The sequence below is a fragment of the Aythya fuligula genome, chromosome 4 (assembly GCF_009819795.1).
Source record: "Aythya fuligula isolate bAytFul2 chromosome 4, bAytFul2.pri, whole genome shotgun sequence".
Classification (NCBI taxonomy): domain Eukaryota; kingdom Metazoa; phylum Chordata; class Aves; order Anseriformes; family Anatidae; genus Aythya; species Aythya fuligula.
Window position 1 is genome coordinate 52,984,117 of NC_045562.1, and position 18,029 is coordinate 53,002,145.

Here is an 18,029-nt window from a genome sequence, read left to right on the forward strand (position 1 = left end):
CCTTTACATGTAATTTCACCGTATACCTGTGTGATGTTGAACTGGACTTTGAGTAACCAGGCAGGGTTACCTTTATGGGAGGGAGGGGTTCTGCCTGTGGCAGGAAGATTCAAATGGGCATTTTATCTTTGAGGCATGCTTTGTGTGTGGCTTTTGGTGTTTCAGCCCTTCAGCATTTTTCGGAATGCCTGCGGAGCCTTAACAAGTCGCGTGCTTTCTTTCTACATTTTAATTTCAATTTTTTGTACGTATTTTCACTTGTTCTGCCGTACTTCGCTAAAGCTGAACTCAGAAGCAAAATTAACTCTATGGCATGTTAGAGATATTTGATAATTATGCTTTGAGATGTTGCAGTTGTCTGTAAAATAGTAATAGGGAGCTAAATAGGGGAGATTTTGTTTCTCTTTAAAGTAAGGTGGGAAGTTCCTGCTACTTGTTTGCTGCATTGTGAGATATTTTGCTTCTAAGGACTTCCAACCTTCAATATTCAAGGAAATAGCAACACAGCAAAAATAGTTCTTGGCAGAAAAAAAAACCACAACACTGTATTGTGTGTATGCCGTGTGTGATTTTCAAGAGTGCTCGGACCCAGGAAAGATGAGACTTAATGGGTGTAAAGTTTTAGTGCTCAGGATGCCGTGTTTGAGCTGTGATAAATCTGTAGCCATGCTGGCGATGTGCTTTGGGTAGTGAGTTTCTTCAAAAACTTGAATGATCATTTTGTACACTTCCTTTTACTAAAGAGTAGAGTTCACCTGGACAATCTTGTTAAACAGCATAGTATTGGAGTCACGCTGGAGAGCATCCAGCCCATGGAAAGTGGACAAAACTTCTCGTTTGCCTTCATGCTAGAAAGGAATTCAGTTTTGTAATGATGAGGGTGGAGAAAAGCAGAGCATAATTTCTGTCTCCCAGAGCTCACCAGCTGCATGCTGTTCACTCAGGAGAGATGCTGCCGAATTGGGAAATAATGTATAATCATTACAAGAATTTTAAAGTATAGGAGAGTCTCCAGGTCCAAAAAAAAAAGACAACATTGAGATTGTTTTTTTGATAGTAGGATGTATAAAATACACCACGCAGCTGTAGGGCTCAGGTTGGGAAAGACAATAAAAGAAAAAACAATTTACAATAATTACCATAGCTGAGAAGACTCATGATTTTAACAATTGCATGGAAATGTTTTTCAATATGGCTTCATTGCCTACAATTGCAAATAGCTGCTCCAGTCGGAAGGTAATGGTGGGCTTTTATTTCTGCCTTAACTCATCAGAGACCGTCTCCTGTTTTGCTCCTGAATTATAGCAGTCCTGGCTCTGGCTGCAGCACTTTAATTTCAGAAGTGCTGTTTGTGATTGCCTCCACGGGCCTCTTTACACCGAAGAAGTCCTGTTGACTCGCTGATGGTATGTCGTATTCACCCACGCCTCCTGGTTCTCTCCTTCATTAAGGTTTCTGTATCATTTTGCTTATCTGGGGGCCGTAACATGTACCTTGCAGCTGTTAGTGCTGAGAGCTGTTTGCCAAACACATCTTCCAGCTGTTTGTAAACCCGGCGTTAAATACTGCCTTATCGATAGCGTAGCCGAAGCAAAATGCAGTCATTTTAACGAGGTTGAAAGTAGCTCTGTCTGAGTGCTTGCGTTCATTTGGTGCCACGGCCTCACCAATTGCTGTGTTCTCACCAGTTACTCTCTAAATTCCAAGAAAACCGAGGTTACAACAAACAGGAGAACGTACAGAAAACACAGTAAAACAAAGCCACAAGCCCGTTTCTTCTTTCTCTAGGTCATGAAGAAAAGAAGGGAGCGTATCCTGCATATCCTTTTTTTTTTTCTTCTTTTTTTCTTTCTTGTAAGTGGAAGAGCTGTATTTGCAGAAGGTGGAGAGTCGGCGTGGCTCAGCGAGGAGGTCAGAGCTGGGCAGAACAAACGAGCAGCTGACGTGCGGTCGGACGATTGCGAGTACCGGGAGGCATGCAGGAAGCACGCTGCAGGGCTGGCACAGGGTTTTGTGAACGGGCTGCCTAAGAGCACGCGGCGGAGCCAAGGAATCCTGCTCCCAGATAGATAAAAATACTGGCCTCTTATTTCCAAATCTCACACGGGAGTGAGACGTTAATAAACTTAGGGATCTAGTTACGGAGCTTAGCTGATATCGAGCACTTTCTACATTCACAGTGTGTTACAAATAATCCAGTGATTAAGCTAATAATGAGGAACACAGACACGAGAGTCTGTGAGAGTCATTTTACAAGTGAAAATCATCATATAGTACAGAGTGGTTCATTATGCCTTGTCACTGGACATATGCATGTAAAAATCTATTTCATCCAGTCCTTTGTCAGGAGAAAAAATAGTGTTCTTCTCACTATAAATGGTCCATCTTCATTCCTTTGCCAGTAAGAGTTTGGTATAGGCTTGAAGGAGGGACAGATGAGGGATGATTCCTTTAAGTGTCATTTGAAGGTGAGAAAGCTTGTAAGGAAGACTGTGCTGAAAAGCTTGGAAGGCATTTTACCTGGTGACATGTGTTGTGCTTTATTTTATCTTGTTCAGGTAATTTGTCATGTACATTGCAGATGCCTTGGGGTAAACCCCTTCTAGCACACCTCTCCTTATATTTATGATGTTGTATGACAGATTTCTTTTCCTCGTTATTGTCTAATCTTTTTCAGTTGCATGCTCAACAAAGAATGGTTTCATTGGTGATGATTATTTGATGATCTGATTTCTCCTAGTCTTATACAGATTAACAACCCAGCTCTCTTAATTGTTGTGCCATTACTATGTGATACTGATTCCTAAATCCCTCAAGTTAGAATTAAATACTGTTTTACACCTTCACTGGTTCAAGTGCCTTGTTCTGGGTGTCAGTGTATGTCCAGAGAAACCATTTTGCACTCTTTGGCGCTACCAGGGCTTTTACCAGGGTTTTTATCAGAGCTTTTAGCCTCATGCTAAAATAGAAGAACTCCTGTTAAAATTTAAGAACTTCTTTCAATACTTAGGTTTATTTTTCTATGCAAATCTGTACGCTACGTAATCTCTCAGTCTTCTCAATAAACTGTCAGATTAATCTTTTTTATTATCTAAACCGCCTTTCCTCCATCTCTTCAATATTTTTTCTGCTCTTTTTCAGTATTTAGTATTCTTTTTAAAAAGCAAAGACCCAAGCAGATAACTGCACTGGAGTAGATATTCTATAACGCAGATACAGATCTCTCTTACCTTCTTTCACGATCTGGCCTTCTGCTCCATGGCAGAGGGTAACACGGAAAAGTGGCAAGCATTCAGAGTGAATGGAGGAAGGACTTTGGAAGTGCGTTTTCTTTTTTCTGCTTCTTACCCCAGGAAGGAAGAACAACTGTGGTGACACGTTCTGGTGTATGAAGATCTCTTACAGCCGTATGGGTTGTTACTCTTTCTCCTAATGAGATCAGAATATCAGGATGTTTGTGTGTAATCAAGGCCCTGAGTTTTTAAAGGTGGAGGTTGCGGAGCACGACATCTGCTCATTGAGCACACCCTCAACAAAAGGCTGGCACTTCCACAAGCTACTTTAGGAAACAGACAGCTTGTATCTGCTCCATGCGCCTGCCTTTATGAAGCCTGCCAGTTACCTCACATTAGGACCCCAGTGAGTGCAGCACAAACACAATCTGAATCTCGCCTTATTAATACCAAGTTAAGCAGTCATACTTTGGAAGTATCATTCTGGAGAATTAATCTCGTGCATCCTAACAGTCCTCGTTAGAGAGAAGACAATCCCTGACTTGACCACAGGGGTAGAAATGCCTTACAATTTGCTGCCCCTTTTGACCATCAATTAAGTCACTGAGAAAACTTGCTGAACAGTAAAGGTGGGCTCGTGCTATTGCTGAGTGTCTGGTGTGGAAGTGGTTTTAGCAGGTGAATGACCTAGAATGGCTTCCCTTCCGTGTCCATTACAGCATCTTTGAACTTTTGTTTTCTGTGTAGCTAGCTGGATGACCTACTTCTTTGATCTAAAATTAGTATGAGTAGCTCCATTTTTAAAGCGTTTCCAAGTACATCCACTTTTGCACCCCTGCTGCTTGCTTTCATTATACAATGGGGATGATTGTTTCCCCCTCTAGCAAAGAAGTTACAGAATTTTAAATTATTTTCCTGTACATTGATCCAGGGGGAGAATGCCAACAGTTTGTAAGGGGTTTAAGAACACAAGTTCCCCTGACTTTTCAAATTGTATTCATACACTTAAAAGTCTCACTATGCAGATGAGAAACCAGAATTTAATTTGTGTAGTTCTTGTTTGTCAGGCTACATTTCATAGTGGTATGTAGGAAAACTCAGGGGGGATTCACAGATACTTGCAAAAAATTATTTGGCTCTCTAAGGAAGCCTGTGTGAGACACTGCTTTCAGCAACATCAAAAGGTAACTGCACACACCGGACTTCTTCATTCATGCTGCCAAAGGAATAATAGGATTACTCTGCTTTGTCTTGCCTTTTCACTCTGGCATTAAATGAGCTGAAATTTGATGTGGGAGTCTGTAAAATAAGGTCAGTTGAAAAAAGAGTTCATTGTACCTTTATTCTTATTTTTCCTAGGTGTTCACAGACGAGTTCAGGTTTATCCAGAGAACCATGGCAGAAGGTGGATTTGATCCTTGTGAATGCATTTGCTCACATGAACATGCAATGAGAAGACTCATTAATCTGGTAAGGATGATATGAGAGTATTGGGAAAGGTGGTTATTCAGACATTACTTCAGCATTTGCACACTTGCAGTTACTGATGCTATTGATTTTGCTTATTCAGCTGCATGTACAGCTAGAATCTCTGCATCTGACTTTCTGATGAGCATTTGAGTACTTAATAAAGATGATAACTTTCTCTTATTTTCCAGGGCTGCATTTTTACAGCATTGGCATTGTTTCTGTTGAAATGCTTCTCTGTAACCCCCTTTTTAATCTGCATAAAACCAAAGAAACTACCCTGTACACTCTTTGAGTTCAGTTTGATACCACACACATGAAATTCCACCTACCCATGTGGCAAGTTGATTTTTAATTTTTTTTTTTTTTTTTTTTGTAACAGTTTTTATATTTTTTAAACTAAGCTTTAAAAAAATACTGGATTTGAGAATCTAGTGATATTGACTTCTGAGTTCTGTTTGATTTGCTTCCCCTTGTTGATTTTCATATATTTGTTTTTATCCCATTTTTCTTTCTTAGGGTTTAAAATAATTTCCTTTTAAGTTACTGAGTACACCAACTGCTTAAGGCAGTATTTGTGAAGAACAGCCTCTCTAGGATCAGACCCTTCTTCAAAGGGTTTCTTATCAGTGTCTTAGGAAGGTTCTCAGGAAAACATGGTCTCCAACTAGCCTAGGATAAGAGTAGGGGTAATGTGCAAATCCCAAACCATATATGTCTGGGAATCAATTCCTGTGCTTGACCTTATAATAAAACCAATTCCACTTGCATACATTCAAGGAAGGACAAACTTGCTTTAAACAGTATTTTGCAAGACATATTTATAGCTTGTTCTTGCAAATGTGTGGGTTTCGTTGATATGGCTCTGCTTTACCCTGAAGACCAAGTCCTGCATGTCCATGTTCTCTTGACCTTGGAGTTCATCACTATACTGTCTCCTTTGGACTACCAGGGGAAGAACCTAAAGCCAGGCAGAAGCTGTACCTGTGCTCTCGGGAACACAGGTGACCCCATTTTCAGAATTACTGTGCTCAGAGTAAGCAGTGTTCACCATAGATGTCCATAATGTAGCACTGTGGAACCCATGCCGTCATCTTCTCACCTTGTGCCTCGTGGCCCACACACCAAGAATGACTTAAAAAAAAATAAATATATAGGCCACACAGGGAGCCAAAGCAGTGCTGAAAACAAACAAACAACAAAACCAAACAAAAATAAATAAATAAAGCAGGCTCTGTCACTGGCTGCAGCAGAAGGCAAAATGATCCCCCGCAAGGATAAGAGGAAACAATAAGCATTTGGCTCACAGACCGTGGCAACCCTTGTGCTATGCATCAAAGCTGGGGTTGCCAAACAGTCCAAATCTAGTGGCCAGCTGCACTGAAGTCCAAAATGGCACCAGACAAATAGAGCACGTCTGTATAGCCAATTCCCTGTTCTGTGTGGGCCTGATATCATTTCCCTTTGGTAGCTCTCAAGTGTGGTGCAGCCAGTTCTTGCCTGGGTCTCACAAGTCATTAGAGGCTGGCTTGCTTTCATATCTCATTACTGAAAGGCAACAGTTTGTCCCAAGAAAGGATTTTTGTCTTTTTCTCATGATGAGATATGTGCCATGATACATGCGAAGGTGGCAGAGGAAGCCCCAGGACCAAACTTCGTGAAGCTGGGAGGGAGGAAGGAGGATGAGTGTTTGCTGCTCTTTCCTCAGGTTTGTCAGATGCAAGCCTGAAGCAAGCCTGAAGTATGGTCCAGGCTTTTGATGCCAGTTCTACATTTCTTACTGTTTCATTATTTTTTTTTGCTGGAAGATACCGATAAACAATGGCATAAGTCTGCTAGTGCTCTTTTGCTGTGGCTGGAGGATTCAAAGTAGAGGTGTGTCCAGAGTTACACGTGCCACAAAGGTGTGTGAGATTGTGTTCCTAGGCAGCACCATGCAGTAGGTGGGTGCAAATGGGTGATGTGGAGGCACACTGGTTCCTGTGTTGTGAACGTAAATGGAGCAAATCACAGCTGTCATCCTCAGTGGGGTGGTCACCAAGGCCAATCTTACACAGTTCTGTGTAGCTGCAGGAGTAAAGTTTATTGTTCAATGTTCAGCTTCCAAAAAGATGATATGATTCAACATTTGAAACTGTGAGGAGTAATGGGAAATGCCAGATTTCATCTGTTGTAAAAGGAAAACCAGCTGTTGCTAAATATTTATAAGAACAAATCACTAGCTGGGATAGTTCAGCAGAATCTAGAAAGGCAAATTCTCAAAATGCTGTCAGTGGCCAGAGAATCATCCTCAAGTGACCTTTTGCATGATTTAGCAGACTTCCTAAATCTCCATTATTATATAGGTAGCTTGTATTCTTCGGTAAGAGTTTGCTTTCTAAGCTTCTGTTTTGTCACTCAGTTGTACACAGTGTGAGCAAACAGGAATTTGTTTTAAAATAAACCCTTGGATATTTTCCAAGGTTGCTGAATTCCACAGGTCTCACTGGAGATGGGGTGCCTATTACCTCTGAAAGTTGTTTCCTCAAAACCTTTATTCCAAAACCACTGGGATACAAGAAAGGTAGGCAATCTGCAGTTTTTCAGCATGGAGGAGAGGAAATCCAGACATGCTGTATATCCAGAATGGTTCCCTACTACTACATACTGAATTGTTGATTCTTGTTGATAGGCATTAAACAAACAAGAGCACATTGGAATGGTATTATAGTTGGGAGTGCTTGTCAGGACTCGAGAAGTGGTTGTAATTTCCTTTAGACCAAGCCCTGTGAACCCAGAAGATCAAAGTTAAGATCAAATTTATCAGAATAACAGTGTAGTTATGAGAGATGCTCAAGTGTGGAAATATAGTTCCAGAATTCTTCAGTAATGACATTGTGCAAAAATTAACATGATTGATGTAAAGACTTTAACAGATTACATTTAGGTTAAAGTAATTCTTACATACTGATCTGTTTATACCTGTATAGAACAATACTGATAAGGATTAAGGTTTCTGCTGACGAAGAAGTCATGAGGCATTAAGCATGGCTGTTACATGTAGAGTTAAGAGCTACATATTCAAATGCCCAGGATTTCCATTAGAGTTAACTGTATGGAAAATTTCAATGATGGTGTTATGCCAAGGACAGCAGGAGGTCAAAAAGGTCTGTTTACAACCTGAAGTTCTCATTTTAATTCCCAAAATGGGACTTTAAATTTCTAAGTTAATTGGTGTATTTACCTTGAAATTCTTTTACAACGCATTTGGTATTCCAAGTACAATAACTAGGGGATTTTATTTTTTTATAGATAGCACATAGTTTAAATCTCTACTTTAAATGATTTAAAAGTTCATCTTGTCAGTACAATTAATGCTTATAAAGTGAAAAGGTTTTGTTGTTGTCATTTAAGCTCTTCTTCTCTGCTATTAGCAACGCCACAGAAAATTATGAGCAAGTAAGCTGTCTTTTTTTAAGAAGACTAACTTTTACTAAGCCATGTGACTTGATTATTTTTCTGTCCCTCATTTTACTTGACTAAGCCAGGTTCTGTTCTTTTTCCTTTTCTTCTTAATTCATAATACCGTGATGATTTTATAGACAGTAGATTTTATATCTCTAATGCAAGTGACATTTTAAAAGATTTTTTTGCTGCTTATTAGGCTGCCTGGAAGATGCTGTTCATACCCACAGTTCTTATAACTTATGTACACGTGTGTGAGTGGCATTGATTTACCTTTTGTTAGATGTTCTATCATTTTTCCTGAGTTGGATTTTTCAGGTTTCTCATTGGTGTTTTGCACATACTAAACTTCCGTAGCATGGCCACCACCATAAATAATAAGCAAATATTATGATTTCCAAGTATTCCAAGCAAACAGCAGAGATCTAACATCTTTGGCTGTGACTTCATCAATATTACTTCCAGTATGTAATACCCATGGCACCATCTGTTATGATTTGGAGTTGTTGTATAACAATTTGATTATTGTATATTGGGCTCATTATTTACACTATGGATATAGCAGATAATTGGGAACTGCCATAAAAGGAAGTAAGCACAGAAGAAAAATATCATCAGATTTTCCATCCTCTGCAGATACATAAGCGTTGTTAAGAGACAATGACAGACCTGTTAGTTCGTATGACTTTATCTCCTGCTCAGTCTCTTCCATCTACACAACTTATTTTGACAAGAAGAGCCAAAGTTCAAGAATGAAGAACAACAAACAAAATCAAAGACTTTAATGGGGAGGACTCTTGACAGACAATGGGCCAGTTGTTTAAAAGATTTTCAGTGAAGGATGTTCTGTGGTATCCAGAGAAAATGATTCCTGTCTTAGTTGTGGCAGAGAACAGCAAATCTCTGGATGAGAATGATGTTATATTTAAATCTTTGTATTTCCATTTTCTTCATTTCTCTTGCAAAATAAAAATCTGATCACACTACATAGTTCCTCTAGACTTCCGTGCTATTTGAGTAAAGGTGTGATCCATGATCCAAGTGTGAACACTAGACTGTGAAAGCCCAAGGTGACAGGAATAATCATGCAGAGAACATCTTTCATGAAGCCTGACACCTGTATATGACTACTTAAAGTGGCCAGAAATGCTGAAGTGAGCCAGCAGCACCTAATTTTGTATGGTGTAAAGGTCCTTTATATTTTCTCTGTTACAGCATTATTTGCTTTACAGAAACTGTGACTTTAGATTTCCCTCATACTGGGTTCTACAAAAATGAGCAATATGTTCTTTCCCCAAAGCATTTCTAATTCTGTAATACAAAAGGGCCCGTTTTGGTGAACAGCCAACAGTTCTGCTGCTGAGATTTGATGGCCTTGCAGACCTCTGTGGGAATTACAACCTTGTGCTATGCTCTTCTGTAGCTAATTGCAAAGTAATGGCCCATGTCTAGTTATGTTGCTACACCAGAAGGCTTGAATATCTCAAAAACTCTAGGGAATAGAAAGCAAATCATTTTTTCATTTGTCTTGTATTTTGAGGTGCCATTCGATTTTTATAGCAAAAAGATGCAAATTTTCAAGCTATTTCCAAAGAAAAAAAATGGTTCAAACACTCTTCTGTGAACCAAATTTCCACCTAATTCTCTTGGCCAGGTCACTGTAGAGCCTTGTTAAAAACGGGCATAGTCTGAAATAGTATCCAGCCATGAGTCTTGGCTGAGCGAGACCGTGCAAACAGCACAGAATAAACACATGACTAAAATAGATCTGCGTTGTTTGCTGCAAATGGTTGAAAAGTTCTCAAGATGTCAGCACAGCTAAGCCTGACTTAAATAGTCCTTCAGGCATCCAGCAAAAATGAGTTACCCTACTGATGTGGCTTTCTATTGAAAGCAGAGCAGAACTACACTGAATGAATTCGTGGTGATTTAAGGTGACCTTCTAAATTTGGAGGTTGCCCTGGAGACTTGTTACACATGCTCCATGGCATTTGCCTTCTTAATTATTTTTTAATAGCAGTTGCTATTGCTGCTGGTCTGTAGCCCTTCTGCTCCCTGGCTGCTTGGCTAAGGAAGTCACATTTTGCTCTCACCGTCCCCTTTTCTTCCAGACCTGTGCCTTCAGTTCCCAGTTTCTTGGAGTGCAGGGTGATTCAGAAAGGAGCCTTCCCAAGAGCTGAACGTTAGGTTGCTCATTAGGATAAAGAAGAAGCTGCCATCCTTCTGAGATGCAGGAAAGACCTGTTGTGTACCTCCTAAGGCACTGTGCCAAAAGAATAAAACACAGGAGCAGAGTAGCGGGATGCTTGCTGGTCCTGAGCACCCTTTGCTCCACTGATTTCACTGGGTGCTCAATATGCTGGCTCTGCACAGCTTAAGGTCTCAAAACCGTATCACAAAAATCATGCACTGCTAATGGTCTGTAAACTAAAAACTAATTCTAGATCAAGCAGTACAAATGAAGGCTATTTTTGTGGACAGGTGAGTGTTAAAAAAAGCCAGGAAAAATGTTGTCCACTCGGGTCCAAGTCCCATGGAGACCATTTTTGCCTATAAGGGGTTAGGTTGCAGAACTGTTGAAGGTGCCTGGCATTCTTTGCGTTTCCCATTACTGAATTTTGTGGCATGATGGAAGCAGCTGTTTTTTAACTAGTGTGTATATATATATACACACAAATACATACGTACATATAAAAAGGTATAAATAAAAGCAATATAGTAGTAAATATATATATAACTTGTATTTAAAAAGTTACATTTAAATATAAATATATCTCTATATACATATATTACACTTATAAATATATTTATAAAAATATAATGTCTCAGTCACCCCTGACTGTCTCAAAATAATGCTTGTGTGGTCTAACAGTATTGCAAGCAGTGTGGAAGAACAGGCACTGAAAATTCTGGCTGCTAGATAATCCAGCAGTAGTTCATAGATACAACGTGTGTTATGGATGGCTGTGGTGATCAGAGCTGTGTTAGGGCCATCTCGTTTGAGGAACAAGGAGAAAATTGTGCTTTGTCCCTCAGGCCACATGTGGATGTAATCAGCACCGCACACGGGTAGAACTCCCAGTTCTAAGCCTTTGTCCTGAAGGCTGTCTACGTGGGAGCACGTTTTTCATCTGCGAGCGTGCATCATTTTGCAGAAGATACTCAACTGGTCGAAAACCAAATAAACATGTATTCTGTGTTTGTATTGTAGATGCAAGTTTGTTAGTAACCTCGTGGGAGATTTGTTTATGTTGTTCACAAATATTTTCAAAGGTTTCAGTAGTGATATTGTTCAGTTATTTCTGCCTTATCCATTTGTTATCTGGTATTTCATGTAGTCAGAGGCACTGTGAGCTCCTTACGCTGATCCAGACATTCACATTCTTCATTTTCTTTTCCCTGACTCTGCTAATTCGTTCTGCTTCGCATTCACCTACAGTAGGATGTCAGACGTATCCCAGGTCCTCAAGGCCAGTACCAATAAAAGTTACACAATTGGGGGGAAAATAAGGGAAGAATTGAAAAGGCAGATCTATGTGACACCGAGGTGAAAAAGAAAATGAGGATAGGAATGAGTTCTTGGCAAATCAGTGCTCCTGGCCATACAGCGATCACTCATACTTACCTGCTCTATCTTCCTCCATAAAATTTCATTTTTTCAGTATAAAAGTTAGTGTAATGTTCTCCCTCTCTCATAAGTGGTTGGTGATTCTGGGTCTCGAGACTTGGTTTGTAACCTGGGAATACTGCTCTGAAAGGTACCAGACATCCTTCTCGCCCTTTTGCTGTGGGAGGGAAAATTATTTGTCACCTCACAGGACCAAGCTCCATGTTTTTGTAGCAGACTGATGTTCTGTCCTGGTATGAGCAAGCATTTATTTTATCTTAATTCTGCACTTGCTCATAGAAAATGGGGAGAGCGAGTGGGGAGGGCAATGTTCACTTTTTCCTTGCTTGTTCCTCTAAGAGAAGCTAATGTGGTTTAGGAGACAATTTAAACTATCAGTATGCCCTTCTTTTCTCCTTTTTTCCCCCTTATTTCTCTTGGCTAGCTTGTAGCAGAATAATGCGTGTAGGTGTCATTTTTTTGCGTCTTTAAGTCTGAACTCTGTGGATAATGCTACAATTCAATTTGCAACCTGCCTTGTATTCAGGACTGTCCTATCATACCACGGCAATTTATCTATCATGTTGTTTACTAAATCATTTATATACTTTGGACAGGACAGATGCGGCTGCCAACAAAGTTTAAACAGTGATTTCATTACCTAGAAGCATCAGAATGCAATCAGAAGTACGCCGTGGGGCTGTCAGCTTCTGCCATAGCTGGGGAGAAAAGGCAGAGCTTACAACTGGTCTGAATTGCAAAACAGTATTGTCACAAGGGATGATATTTTGCCCTTGTTATCGCACAAAATTTTCTATCAACAGTCCTTATGGTTCCACTTTAAATATACTTTTATTCGGGGATAAATGACCGCATGAAGTTAGTTATTTGTCCTTGCTTCCGTACTTATCTATCCTTTTCTTTTTCTTGCCAACCTTATCTGTCTCTGCTCTCTTATCTTGGTACCTAATTTGTGTGTTTCTTTCACACATTTCTCTGAGCTTTATTCCACCCCAATCTTTTGTATGGAAATCTTTTCCTGACCTGGCTCATGAACTTGCTAATTTTTCAATCACGTCTTTTCTGAGGACTTCTTTCTGATTTGAAGTGTCTCAAAAGTTACTCTAAAAGGCGATTATTTTAATGATCCGTACATAAACAATTTATTTACAGCTCATCTACGGTCAGACGGATGACTGGACTTCACTGATTATAGCTTTGAGTTCCTGCTACTAGCCTCATTCCTCTTTATTACACTGTTTCAAGAGCTGGAAGGTGCTTTTGGATAGGGATTATGTCATTATTTCTTCTGGAAAATGACACATTTGTGAGCTGTGTGATCCTCAGTATCTTCCTGATATTAGGCAAGCACTGTTTGCTTTCTTTTTTCTCCTTTTTTTTTTTCCTCCTTTTTTAACCCTAGTTGTATACTTAACCCTTAAAAAGTTTCCCCTTTCAAGTCTTGCTGGATAGGAACTCATAATCTTTTGCCGTCAACCTTAATGAAAAACAGTTTGTCTGAGCAGAGACTGCAAGACCAGTCCCCAGAGACTGTGGGGTAGCAAATTCTGAAAGCTCGTCTGAAGGGGAAGTAAGGGAGTTGTGTGGCACAAGAAGGAGTTCCTGTGAAGGTAGGCAGATGCCTTGAGTCCTCCACAGAAGCTTCCTGTGGTGAGTGGGAAATGCAAAGTAGCCCAACTTCTTTCATGGGAAGACTGAAAGGGATCCCAGGGGCTGAGGTCACTGTGTCGGAAAAACAAGTTCTCTGTTTGGCTCGACGAAGTGGGTTCACTGGGCTCACTATTTCACTTGGACTTCAGTGATTTTGTGGAGCAGCTAGCGTGCAATAGAAGTTCACGCCCTGATTGCACCACACAGCAGCATGTTTGTCTGCTCACGGACTGGGTCTGCATGGGAAAACACAGAGACTTTGCTTCATACAGTGACTTCGCAGAAGTTTTCAGAGGCCGATAGGGAGCCTCCTTTTCTGTGACTGTCCATGATTTGGTCACAGCTGGGGACTGCAAAAAGAGGTGGCTTTCATAAAAAAAAAGTGTAGACTCTTGTCAGAGCACGGCAGGGGGAGCAGCAAGAGCCAGTTGGGTTGCAGGTGTGCTGGATGGGTAGGGGCTGTTGACCCACAAGACCATAGGTTGAAGCCATACTTTACATACGTTGTCAGAGGATTGGTATCTAAACACGGCTGCGTTAGTGTAATCTGAGGCTACGAGCTGTCTTTTGAGGAGAAAAAAAAGGAAAAGGTATTTCAAATTTGAACGGGGAGCCATGCTGAATGTGCCCTTTTGGTTTGTTTTATTTTTGCAATGCAAAATATGAGCATCAAGGGGAAAGAATGAGGAAAGGCCATTTTCTCTCTTACCAACGAAAGCATCTCGGTTTCTTTTTTTTTTTTTTCTTGACATTTTGTCAGGTTCACATTCAAGATATATCAGTAAGTAGATATTGATTTACTGTAATTCAGCCACTGGTGCCCCCTAGTTCCAAGAACTATCTTATGAGGGGCATCGTATAAACCAGATATTCATATTGACCAAGAGTTCTTGTGGTGTGTGGATTATTAATTTGAATTGTTTTAAACTGTTCAGCCCTTTAAATGTACTTTGAAGGATTTGAAGTTCACAGTTGTACTTTAGATAATGTGCATACATTTGTAATTAGTATTTTTACTTACATTGCCTGCAAGCCTACACTGCTAAAACTAACAAATTTGGAGCCTTTTTAGTTTTTCTTCTGTTTACACTTTGTTCTTACTTCATTTTGGATAATAAGCAATAAATTAGTTCATTTTTGGCTCACATGCACCAAGACATTTACTGTATTTGGATGACAAACTGCACAAAGAATGTTTAAAATTCAGATATAAAACTCTTCATTTAAATAGAAGAAAATAATTTTCTGCAAACATTTAGTTTTATAACATTTGTCATTCTTTCATCTTTTGTTGAGTAAGCCCTGATGTTTCGCTCACCTAATTTCTGTATTATTTTCAAGGGCCTGATCCAAAATACACTGAAAAATATGAAGAAAAGGCTGTTACTGACTTTAGTGGCTATCAGGCCAGGCAGTCAGCTATCTGTCATTCATTAAATTCACATTTTTGTAAGCATTAACATCTCTGAAATATGAATAAGACCAAACCCATCATCAGTAGTATTTGATGCCTTCGAGTACATAAGAGTTAACATATCCTGAGAACCGCTTCTCTACTCAGATTTTTCTTATTGACTCCGAAGCGCTCCCAGCTCTAGCAGTCCTGTGAGCATCATACATTCAAGTTATCACCGTTAAAATTGGCTGAGCAACTGCTGACCTGTAAAAGTGGGGTGTATTTGAAAAGTCTTTTTGTGGGTTTTGTTGAGAAGAAGGAAAGTCTGTTTCAGCTTTTTACTGTTATTGCACAAACTTTCATCCAAACTCCACATCAGAAGAGAAAACCTGAGTACAAAAGATGGCTTATTTCTAGTCCCTGATAATTGCTCTTTTTTCAATTATCTGACAATTGAAATGTCTTGCATTTGAGTTTTTTTCTGGCAATTGCTATGTCCCTGAAGGGTGCAGTTAACAGGAAAGAGAGCTAATTGGTAGGCAAAGGAGCAGTCGTGTTTCAGCAGAAGGTATTACCTTTCCCAACCGTTCACCTTACGTAAGCTTTTCATGCATGTGCCAGAATCTGTGCTCATCTTTTGACTAATTTAGTGACCGTAAAGGATCAGATTTGTACTGGGTTACAGAGTTACAACCTACTTCACCTGAGTGAATTGAGAAAAGCCTGTTTTTACTGCTGCTCCTTTGCAGTCATCTGTTGTGTTTCATCCCAGGAGAGCACCACGCGGCCTGTCATTGAGTTGTTAGAGACAAATCTGTTAGCTGGTAAAGGAAGCCCTCCTACAGCTCGTGCTAGTAGGATAGTGAGGTTTTACATGTGCTGTACTCAGGGGGGGAAGAGAGCATGAGGAGATGCTTGAGTGTGTTTTTGCCTTGTCATCTATGGTTTCTGAAAGCCTGACTACTGTAGAGTCTACGGGTAGTGGTCCTGTGCTAGCACATCTTCTCCAACACAGGTGGGTTTTGTAAGAAATTTTGGGATTAACTGGAAGAGTTAGCTTCCTAAGAAATATTTTACTGCTGGATATGAATGTAGGAAAGGCTATGCAATGTAATTTTTTTTAGCTGGGATCTTTAAATCTGCATGATTATATGACCATGTATTGTTTTCAATTTAGAGGAATTTCATATGAATTATAAAAACTGAATTTTTTCATATCTCCTCATGTAACTATTTCACATAATACATTGTTTTTAAACCTACCTTGTAGAGCTAGTTCCTCAATTGCCATGGAAAAAGTGGAATATTTGTTGCCCCAGTCCTTTGGAAAGCACAGCCCCATTAGCAAAGTGCAGATGACTACTTTGTAAAGGTTCCTCTGTACATCGTTCCCCCATATATAAGCAGACTTTTTTTCATATTGGCAGGATATTATCTAGTATAAGAGCATTTCTTTTTTTCAGCGGAGATCTGTAGAGCAATTCCTAATGGTATTTCTCTTAAGACTGTTCAGTTACTGAAATATTTATGTCATTGGTGTTGCCAGTAGCACTCATCGTTCTAGGGTCTTGGAGCCTAGGGTCCCATCTGTTGAGAAGTCACCAAGAGTGCCCATGGGGTAAAACTCTGTGCCTTACAGACAAGGAGCCTACGAGCACCCTCTGGGCACACAAAATCTCAGGGCCTTAGTACTTCTGGTGTCTTAATCAGGTGGCCTCCTACTTCAGCAGGCATTTCCAGGCAGCGCATGCCTTTTCAGGCAGAAGTGGCCAAGATGCCCACGTGGCCTTGACCACACCATGCTTCAAGTGCCCCTCGAAGGACAATGGCAGGGCTTCAAGAGGTTGTGTTTGGACAGGGTGTAACGCTTAGAAAGGGAGTAAATAACATCGTGGCTAGAGAGCCCCAAGGCAGCGCTGCCTATCTGGGCAAGTGAGACAAGGCTACCCGAGTATTAGCCACCCTGGGGACTGGGGAGGGACAGGTGGATGTTGTACAATTGTTGTTTTGTATAATATTTCAGATCATATACCTATTACCTGTTTTAATTCTGAGCATTATTCTGTGTTGAAGAATACCTGCAAACTGCATTTTACAGATAAGGGATTATAAATTAAGCCCCTTCCAAGATTAAACCCATATAAGAGCAGAAGAAGATTTATGTTGCTGATCTCCGTAAAACATGGGCATGGCTACATCCAGTCTTCTCAGCTGAGGAATCCTTCAGTGTCAGATGTTACCAATTTGTAATGTCTGCTATGTAAAATCTCCCCTTTGAGAAGGACTTCCAAAGGTTAAAAATAAATGAAATTTTGCTTCTATGTAAAAAGGCCCAGAAGTATGCATACTTTGATAACATTTTTTTATAAGGTAAGTAGAAGTCTTTTGCTTGAATTTTCCCTGTTTTTGTTTTTAACTATAGAAATAACCAAAAGATGAAACCCACCCTTCCCAGTACTTCCTAAGGAACTTCTTGCTAGTCTCCGTAAATCTACTAGCAGATCTTAATATATTAATCAAAGAATGAATGTGGTTAATCTCTAATTACATTTTTTTTTCCTTCTCAAATATGCCTGTAATTAAAGTTCCTATGATCAAAGGAGTTTAAAGTTTTCCAAGTGTCTTCCTCACGCAATTGCCCAGCTGTTTCCTTGGTGTGCTTTGTGTAATATTATGACTACATACAACAAATAAGCATACAATTCATGCCAATAAAAGGGAGATTTGCATTTGTAAAAATTATTCTCACGTTTCTTTCATAAAGAACATCTTTTCTATTTTGCATTTGTGTATTTACATTAATAATAAATAGATTAGCCTGTTGTGACAGAGTATTGGGATTTTGTGGCATTGCTGTGACATAAAACCTGTCGTAAAGCAAATCTCTGTTCTAACCAAGGCATCACAGCAATTCTATAATTTTACAACTTTTATTATTCATCAGTTTAGCTTACCTAAGGAGGGAATAGAACCTATTTCCATAATACAGCAGATTAAATCCCATCCATCTAGCCTCTCCTGGTGAAGAATGGGATATTTGTCTGTATTGACTCTGTCATCTGTAAAATGGTTATAGACAGGTTGGCCAGTGTTGACTTTTCTTGCAGTTACCAAGCTTACCTAGTCTGTAAATGCAAATGATCGTTACAGCTGTGCATGGTAAAAGCGTTTTAATTTTTACCCATCAGTAAGCAGGAAACAGACAGTCAAA

The 18,029-nt window shown here is 39.8% G+C and overlaps 1 protein-coding gene across 1 annotated transcript in view; it reads left to right on the plus strand.

Moving 5' to 3' along the window:
* SMIM14 (small integral membrane protein 14) overlaps positions 1-18,029 on the plus strand; it is a 38,101-nt gene that overhangs the window by 9,147 nt on the left and 10,925 nt on the right. Inside the window, exon 2 of the mRNA XM_032186741.1 lies at positions 4,593-4,703. Within this exon, the coding sequence (XP_032042632.1) occupies positions 4,629-4,703 (75 nt within the window). The 5' untranslated portion in view covers positions 4,593-4,628. The remainder of the gene's footprint in view (positions 1-4,592; positions 4,704-18,029) is intronic.